Source organism: Lathyrus oleraceus, chromosome 6 (assembly GCF_024323335.1).
Source record: "Lathyrus oleraceus cultivar Zhongwan6 chromosome 6, CAAS_Psat_ZW6_1.0, whole genome shotgun sequence".
In the NCBI taxonomy this organism is placed as follows: Eukaryota; Viridiplantae; Streptophyta; class Magnoliopsida; order Fabales; family Fabaceae; genus Lathyrus; species Lathyrus oleraceus.
Window position 1 is genome coordinate 86,632,294 of NC_066584.1, and position 9,179 is coordinate 86,641,472.

The window sequence follows — 9,179 nt, forward strand, 5'->3', positions numbered from 1 at the left end:
CTCTACATGGGAGGATCTGTATGTCGAATTCCCACTTGTTATTGGCCTTGGTTAACAAGGGCTTGCCCATTGTCAGGTGACTCCACCTGCTTGGAATTTGAGATTTTAAGAGTTGTCATTACTTGGACCCGAGGAGCATCGAAGAAATCGACTATTCGACCCATCTGATTATCTAACAATTCATAACTTTGGTTGGTATTCTGAACTAGGGGATTGAACACCGTACCAATTTGTTGGATCAACATGTTAACTATCTCGTGGTTACTTTCGTACATTTGTTACCTCATGGACATTAGGGATGTCGTATTCAAATTCGACGTCGTTTGGGGTGGATAATTTGACCCTCCCGAGAGTGGTGTCGTTCGGTTGGGGTTATTTATTATCGAACTTGAGGCATGATATGGGTTATACGGTGGCACAACAACCATTGTGTTATATGCGTAGGATGACGCATTAAAATAAAGGTTTGCTAGCATCATAGTTGGCATACATTATGGGTACTCTCTATTGCCCATAGGAAGCATAAATTTTGGAAAGAAAAGTATCATAGGGTCCCCCAAAGTTGGTCTTATGATCGTGGGATTAAATGGGAGACTTCCTAATGGTGGGGGAATTTCCCCTTACGCTAGTGTCGATGACACCAATGGAGTAGTCGTTCTGACAGGTGCTGAAATAACCTCATCTCTAACCATCGATCCGAGTGATTGTTCTATTATATTTTGGAAGTTGTTCTGTGAGTTAGAAGTAGGGTTATCCGTAGATGGACTTGTCATTTTAGGAAAATATTTTCCACTTCTAAAATGCATACACACACAAATAGCAAGAACCTTTCATGCACGAAGAACAATTTATATGAGAAAAACACATCGATTGAATATAATTATTTTGCACAAAGGTCCCACTGGGCGTGCCAATTTGTTTACCCCTAATTTTGGTACAATCGCTAGTCTCTTAGAAAAGTTACTTGCAGGATCGTCAAGTGAATCCTATGACATATGGGCATAAATTTCTTAAAAGAGCATTTGCCTGTTTGTTGTAAATGTAGCATTGATTCTAACTTTGTAAGAAAATAAAGTCAAAACTTATAAAGGAAATTAAGGGATTTCGACAGGGTCACGATCCTTGTAAAAATGCAAGAAAAAAGACAATGGAATTGTTGAACAAGAATGTAAAGAGTAAGAAAAATATTTTGCTTAAATATGTAAAGGGTGGTGTGCAGGATCATACATGTTTTTCTCACTAACTCGTTTCTCACTTTTTCCTAGGTACTTTGAGTTTATGGAGTTTTTTGTAATGATATTGTCACCCTGAATCCTAACACTAGAATCCCTATATATACCAACGCATAAATAACTACCTACAACAACTCTATTTCTAGCGATCAACACATATTCAATTGCATGGTTTCCACCCTTCTGGTTGGCTTCCATGCGTCTTTGTTGCATGGATAAGACAAAAAAATAGTTATACAATTTGATCTTAGCGTTTCACTTTAAATTGCAACTATCGACCATGCCATCCTTGTCAAATTCCTGAGAACATAAACAAATTCCTAAGAACACAATCTAAGAAAACATTCTAAGTTCCCAACTTTAGATTTTAACATAACAACTTCAACGCCCTTGGTTAATGATCCATCTCATCAAAATTCTATCACGCATAATCATTCTATTAAGTGTTTTATGAATCCATTTTCCTTATGTCAAGTCGATGATGTTAAAATTCCATGCCAACAGGGGGGTGAAGGAGAACTACTCTTATATGGGTGTCAAATGCATGAAGGGTAGAGAGGGATTCTCACCCTCCTCTAGCTTTTTGTTATTTATTTCTCCATTATTGATGTTTTATGAGTTTTTGAATGATATCGGGTGAAACTTATCATGCTTGTTGTCATTCATATGAAATTCATGCCCTATTTTATTGATGAATTTCGTGTATGATGTAAATTTGAGTTTGAATGTTTATGTTATGGGGTTTTAGTGTGATAAACATGTTCTTAGATTTGGAATAAATTGGTGATTTTATGATAAATTGATGTTAATATGCCAAATATGTGTGTAATTGGTGTGTTATATGAGTAGGTGTGACTACTCATGTTAAAACTGAAGTGAGATAATTTTAGGTTGGAGAGATTGGGTTTGGGAGTGAGATTCTCGAGAAAATTTAGCAAAAAGAAATGTTGCAGCCAAGTTTGATTCGATCAGTATTATAACATGATTTAAATCATGAGTCAAAATTTGAAAGAAAAAACACCTCTGGCCTATTTGATTTGAATCAGGAAAACAACATGATTTGAATCAGACAATGCTGATTTTGTTCAGATATTTTTTTCGTCATAACTTGAGTTACATGACTCCAATTGAGGCGCAAGTTGAAAAGTTAAAAAGCTAATGCGTAGTACTACCTCATGGTAAGGTCCTTAGAGGTTAATAGTATACTTGAGGACGTAATTATACATTGTTACTTGTTTTGTAACACTAATTAATGGTTAATGACGCTGGAATCATTTTGTTTTGATTGTTGTGATTGATTGAATTAATGATTACCCGATGAGGAGAGATGTTGACGTTGTTGTTGATGCTGAGATTATATTATTCTGATAAAATATTATGAGAAATTGAATAACATTTGGAATATGGATATAATTGTATGATTATGTATTGTTGAATATATTTGCATATCATACTTGTTATGTTAAGGTGATGAGCTTATTGGCAATGTGCATGGTCAGAAGTGAGGCCGATTGTGAATGATCATAATTTCATGTTATTGTTGAGTTCATTCATCAAGATGTATGGACTTAGGTTCAATGGTGAACTCTAGTTCAGAAGTGGGGACCAAGAGCGAGTAGCTGATTTTAGTGGTGGGATCAGTGAAGTGTTACTGATTCAGTAGGGGGGACTAGTGAAGATTATGGTGAGCTCTAGTTTAGAAGTGGAAATCATAAGAGAGTATATGATTTTAGTGATATGATCAGTGAAGCGTTACTGATTCAGTAGTGGGGATCAATGACGATTATGGTGATCTTTGGTTCAAAAGTGGGGATCGGGGGGCGACTATCTGATTTCAGTGATGGGATCATAAAGCGTTACTAATTCAGTTGTGGGGATTAGTGAAAATTATGGAAAGCTCTGGTTCAGAAGTGGGGAGCCGAAGTGAGTAACTGATTTTAGTAATGGGATTAGTGAAACGTTACTGATTTAGTAGTGGGGACCAATGACGATTATGGTGGGCTCTGGTTCAGAAGAGGAAACTGGGATCGAGTATGGACGAAAATCCGTAACATACCTCTGATGTCCAAATTGGTATCATTTGCATGTAGAGTCGGGCAGTGGGTACATTTGTATACATACTTGCATGTGTGATCGAGTAATCATTATGATTATTTATTGTTGTGAATAAGCGTGTGATTGATGGTTTTGATGAATACATTACCCTTGCTCTGTTTTGCATCATCAATATATTTTGCGTATTCTCACTCCTGTTTGTTTGTTGTGGTGTATGTACTTCTCTAGACTACAGAAAATCAGGTAGAGGGGTAGCTGCTTGAGCTAGAGGACAACGTTGATGCCTCTTTAGTTATTTATTATTCATATCTTTAATGGAGTCGCTCTGATATGTAACAGTTGGGAATGGTTGTCTATATTTCATTGTTACATGTCTTATTCACTTTGAAGTTGTTGAACCACTTTGTTATTCATTTGTTGTTGAGAAGTTATATGTCAAACTTTACTGTTAACACTTAGGATAAAACATGTGTGACACTCTAAGTGTTGAGTTAAAAATTGAATTATTTTACTAAATGTCGAGTCGGGAAATTAGGGTGTTACATAGTGGTATCAGAGCAGGTCGATCCACTCAATCTTCCAGACGTATGTGTAGTTTCATCGAACTCGATAAACAATTGATATGTTCTTTATTGCTTTTCTGCTCCATCATCTATTATTTGTTTGTGTTGTAGTTTTAGAGTATCTTGTTGAATATGTTGTCGAAGCATCAAGTTCGACATCTATCCTCTAAGAAACAAAATTTCACGTTGGATATGGAGAAATAAGAAACAACATGATGGGAATTTGTTTAGCCCTAGAATTTTGTGACGACATGTTACTAGAGTTGCTCATGAGAATTTGATGCTTTATGGATGAGTTCCTACTCAAATTTCTCTTCTTTTGTTAGATGGTTGTATTTAAGGTTGACAAACAGGCATGCCATCCCCGCTTAGACCCATAACAAATAGGGTGGGACAGATCGACATAGTTGAGGGTACGAGCCTAAAACCTTGGTCAGACCCGAAAAAAATTAGGGCAGAACGAGATAGACACATTAGAATGTGCAGATTTAAACTCTTGGTCTGTCCCACACTAAAGTGCGGACAAAACAAACATGTTAAACGAATCGAACTCATTTTACAGCTCCTTATTGTATTGAAGTCTCTCCTCCTAAATTGATGGCCATGTAATTTTTCTTTTAACTTCGGTCCTACTTTCTTAAAAAAAAAATATAATAGTACAATCATAAATACATTTTGTTGCTTGTTTGAAAAATAAGTTGAAAACACCAACTAGGAATAAGAATGTCGATGAAAACGATATTTTTTCCAAAATTGCCCCCGAACCAACATAACAAATCTGTGAAAATGATATTTGTAATGATTGTAAAAAAAACAAAAAGTCTTTAGAAAATGCAATGCAAATAACCGTTAAGAAAAAACACACATATTATAATTATAGCCTTATAGTATTTTGTCTTTGTCTCTTCTAACATCAATCATTGTTCCATTTTGCGGATTATTCTATTCAACACTCATTCCATTCTCTCTCTTTCTCACCATCTTCCCACATTCTTCCAATTCAATCTCACCGTTTCCCAAATCGCCAAGGTATTTCCTCTCTCTTTTCATAATAATCGCGTTTCGCAACCGGATTATTTTTACAAAGCTGCTTACAGATTCACAATCAGATTACCTTATCATCGGTAATACCAAACAACAATCAAATTTACCCTTTTGTTTTTGTTTTCATTTCAATATATAAAAACTAATTTTTGTGTGTGTTTCTTCAAATATCAGCAATTGATCGTGATGGGTCTCTAATATGGAGCAACCGAGTTGACATTGAGAGGTTTCGGTGTAGTGGATGATTGGTTGTGGGGGGCTGTGGAGTGTTCTTATGAAGAGGTCTGGAACTAGGGAGTTGAATGATTTCTACCCCATTCGACCAGAATGCCAAGCTGATGTTCCAACAACTCGTTTTAAACCAAGGGTCTGCTTTACATTCTCTATTATTGCTTTTTTTTATGCCTATGAAATGTTTGATTGAATGTTAGCAATGTCCTAAAGCTATTGCAAGATTGAAAGTTTATGCTACGATAAGTGGTGTCAATTGCTGATCGCGATATATAGGTTTATTTGAATTATAGTGCCACTATTGTTACTATTTGATAACACTTTGTACCAAATATCATCACATAGCAGATCAATGTCAATTTGTTCAAATTTTGTTACGCCATAGCGCCACTATGGCTACTATTTGACAATACTGGCTGAGACTATATCCAATGGTTTTAACTCTTTTTGATAGGCCTATTTTGCCATATCCTATTTAAGAACACTTATCAGCTTTTTTGTCTAATGGTGTAACTAACTCTGTACAAACTCAATGACTCCCTTAGTTATCTTCGATTCCACCAATATTTTTATTATATATATATATATATATATATATATACTTGAGTGAGTTGGTGATTTTAGTTCTCTATATTTTTTTCTTTGCTGTTTTAATTTTTTATTTATTAAAACAAGTATTGTGCTTTATCCACTGTTTTTACTTCCGCAGTATGGCAAGACTTTAAGTGAAAGAAGATGGCAAGCATCATTTGATGAAGAAGGTCGTTTGGATATCGCAAAAGTGCTGAGACGAATACAGCGAGGGGTAACCTTTATTGTTTACCCTTGCATTGCTAGTCTGTTTGTGTGTTTCTCTGTATATTTGTGGTGTTTATAATCTCTCTGGTAACGACTACTCAATTGCAAGGCGTTTCTATCCCAATAGGTTGTAGACTTTAGTGATGATACTCCCTCCACTTTCATCAGACATTTTTCCATGTGAAAGAGACAGTATACAATGTGATTTTTCATAATCATTTGACATCATATGGATTTTTATGACAACATGTCAATAAAAGTTACAATCAGTCATTGTTATATATTATATATCATATCATTGTCATATATTATTCTAGTTTTTGTTCCTTCTGATTTGTGCTTGTTGCTGTGTTTATTTCCATATATTATGTAGGGTGTCCATCCTTCAATCAAAGGGGTGGTAATGGAGTTCTTACTAGGTTGTTATGATCCTAACAGTACATTTGATGAACGGAATGAGCTCAAGCAACGCCGGAGGTATATTTTCAATTAAATGTGTTTCTGTAGGATTAGAAAATGAGACTGGGGATTAAAAGAAGTTGAGCACATCAATAATACTATGATATTCTTAGGTCCTCTGAGTTCGTGTATCTATTTTTCAGGGAATGCAATTGGTATGGGTTCTAGGAGACTAATCGGATTAAATAGAAAAACAAATTATGATAATAGAAAAGAAATATGGAAACTAATCAAGAAATTTTTATATCTTCTAACAACTTGATCTCCCATAAAATATTAAGTATTCACACAAAACATGAAATCTTTTTGTAAATTATTCAGGGGGCAGTATGATATGTGGAAAGCTGAGTGTCAAAAGATAGCCCCAGTCCTTGGTAGTGGAAAATTTGTTACAACACCCCTCCTCAATGAGGATGGCCAGCCAACAGATCCTTCTTTGGTAACCGTCACGAATCCAGATAAGAAAGTTGCGCAGTGGTTACAGTTATTACATCAGATTGGTAAGCATATGCTGCTGCATAAATACTGGTTTTTATTATTTTTATTTTTGGTTTAATGAGTATCCTGATGGCAATTGATTATTTTGCATTGTAGGTCTGGATGTTGTTCGGACAGATCGATCACTTGTCTTTTACGAAGATGAAGGTAATCAAGCAAAACTTTGGGATGTTCTGTCGATTTATGCTTGGTTGGACAATGATATTGGTTATGTACAAGGTGGATTACTATACCTTTCAATGTTTTTAATGTTAAACTGAAAGAGCTTCAAGAAGTTTCTTAATGGATTATTTCCTTTGCAGGAATGAATGATATTTGCTCACCTTTGGTTATCCTTATTGAGAATGAAGCAGATTGCTATTGGTGCTTTGACCGTGCGATGCGAAGAATGGTACGCTAGACATATCATGCAGGAAATTTTTTTTCCTAAAAGTTATAGGTCAAGATGCTCACCAAACAATTTTTTAAACAATTCTTTTCATTGTTTTTTATGCAAATATCTGAAAAAAAGAAAACAAAGTAAGAACACGGCGATACTTTGTAGTTTGAAGTAAAAGGGAGAACATTTTCTCAAACCAAATATACCCTTGAATTTTCTGTGGTTTTTACATTCCTGACCATGTCTCATAACAGAGAGAGAACTTCAGGTGCACTGCAAGTTCAATGGGGGTGCAATCTCAGTTGGGTACACTCTCACAGATAATAAAAACAGTTGATCCGAAGCTTCATCATCACCTTGGTAGGTAAAGCTTGTTTTGGATATTTCTAATATGTCACGAGTAATAGTTTCATGGTTCAAATTCTTCTGTATAAATGTGTGAGGAGGCAACCGACCCTTATCTTTAATTTTGCAGAGGATTTAGATGGAGGAGAGTATCTCTTTGCATTTCGCATGCTGATGGTTCTTTTCCGAAGAGAATTTTCTTTTGCAGACACTTTGTATCTTTGGGAGGTAAGGATCAAATCCTACGACATCGTAATGCTTTGAGGAGCAACTTTTTTCTGATTCTTATGATGAGATAGAGAGTATTTCAAGTTAATAGCTCATTTTAAGACATAATATAGATTGTTTCCAGTTGATGTGGGGCATGGAATACAACCCGAACATATTCACTAGGTATGAGGACCCAGAGCGTGCTAAAACAAAAGGCGTGACACCTGCAGCAAATGACAAAGTTCTGAAGCAATACGGAAAATTTGAGAGAAAATATTTAAAGGCAGGACATACAGAGGAAAATAGTGCACTGGCTGTTTTTCTTGTTGCTAGTGTTCTCGAGACAAAAAATAAACGGATTTTAACCGAGGCCAAGGGTGTGGATGACGTTGTCAAGGTCCTCTCTCGTTCTTTCCACCCCTACTATATATGTATGCATAGATGTCAAGTTCTTTCATGTGTTCCTACATGTATCTCACGTGAAACTATCTCTTCAGATCTTGGGCGACATAACCTCAAGTCTTGATGCAAAAAAGGCATGTGATGAAGCATTGAAACTTCAGAAAAGATACCTGCTCAAGGTAAGTTTATTTCATTCCTACCATACTTCAATTTTTTCGCATGTTTGGTGTCAGTTTGATTTGAGAACAGTTTTAAGTGTCTGTTTTTACTCATGCAGACCACCAAGAAGGCATGACCGAACAACATTAGATTTTCTGTATGATCTTCCCAGGTTTCGGTTGCTCCTGACAATCCATTGTTTTCTTTATTTTGTTGTTTTTTTTCTTAGCGATTGCAACCAGGTTCACATGATGACTCTAATTCTTTGAACTCTTCAATGTCGATGTCATTAGACATAGGGAACCAGAAAACAATAGTTTTATTGGATATAAACTCTTCAATTCATTTGCTGAGATTGTTAGGGGGAAGAAACTTTTATTTATCACATTGGCTTGTGTAATGTAAACCTCCATATGTTTGTAGTATAGGAAATAATTTTGTTTCTTCCATAAGGCAACATTTATCACATCAATGGTTACAAAATTGTCAAATATGTTTTGTTTGCTACTCAAGTAGTGGTAGCTAGGGAAAGATTTTTAGTCACTCTATCTATATACACTACTATAAAGTTGAAGTTCCATACAAATTCAATTAGCCATTGAATGGATCTCTCCTTTTTCTCTCATGTTTTCTTAAGTTTCCAATCTCAACTAAGGATAATTATAGAAAGGGTTTGGACAGGGTATATTACACTTCCCATCTACCCATATCCGCGGGTTCCTGATCTGCGGGTTCCTGATCTCATATGCGTTTGAGCGTTTGAAATTAGGGGTGGTAAAATAAATGGATTGGATTGTTAATTGA

At 35.6% G+C, this 9,179-nt stretch overlaps 1 protein-coding gene across 3 annotated transcripts; it reads left to right on the forward strand.

The window, feature by feature from the left end:
* The first annotated feature begins 4,712 nt into the window (after nucleotides 1–4,712).
* Nucleotides 4,713–8,866, forward strand: LOC127093560 (rab GTPase-activating protein 22). Of its 3 annotated transcripts, none has more exons than XM_051032505.1 (12): nucleotides 4,713–4,879; nucleotides 5,069–5,261; nucleotides 5,835–5,930; nucleotides 6,297–6,400; nucleotides 6,704–6,882; nucleotides 6,977–7,099; nucleotides 7,183–7,271; nucleotides 7,514–7,619; nucleotides 7,735–7,832; nucleotides 7,957–8,211; nucleotides 8,312–8,395; nucleotides 8,494–8,866. In XM_051032505.1, the coding sequence occupies exons 2-12, from the start codon at nucleotides 5,136–5,138 to the stop codon at nucleotides 8,509–8,511; spliced, it is 1,278 nt and encodes a 425-aa protein (XP_050888462.1). In that variant the 5' UTR covers nucleotides 4,713–4,879; nucleotides 5,069–5,135; the 3' UTR covers nucleotides 8,512–8,866. The 3 variants fall into 3 exon arrangements, with proteins under 3 accessions (XP_050888462.1, XP_050888461.1, XP_050888463.1); XM_051032504.1 differs by having other exon boundaries at nucleotides 4,745–4,974; XM_051032506.1 differs by lacking the exons at nucleotides 8,312–8,395; nucleotides 8,494–8,866 and having other exon boundaries at nucleotides 4,745–4,974; nucleotides 7,946–8,211.
* The last annotated feature ends 313 nt before the right edge of the window (nucleotides 8,867–9,179 follow it).

Excerpts from the sequence above, each read along its gene's own strand:
- LOC127093560 (XM_051032505.1), top strand. The coding sequence starts at position 5,136 with ATGATTGGTTGTGGGGGGCTGTGGAGTGTTCTTATGAAGAGGTCTGGA. Across the intron at positions 5,262-5,834 it reads CAACTCGTTTTAAACCAAGG|TATGGCAAGACTTTAAGTGA; the intron begins GTCTGCTTTACA and ends TTACTTCCGCAG. Across the intron at positions 7,272-7,513 it reads ACCGTGCGATGCGAAGAATG|AGAGAGAACTTCAGGTGCAC; the intron begins GTACGCTAGACA and ends GTCTCATAACAG.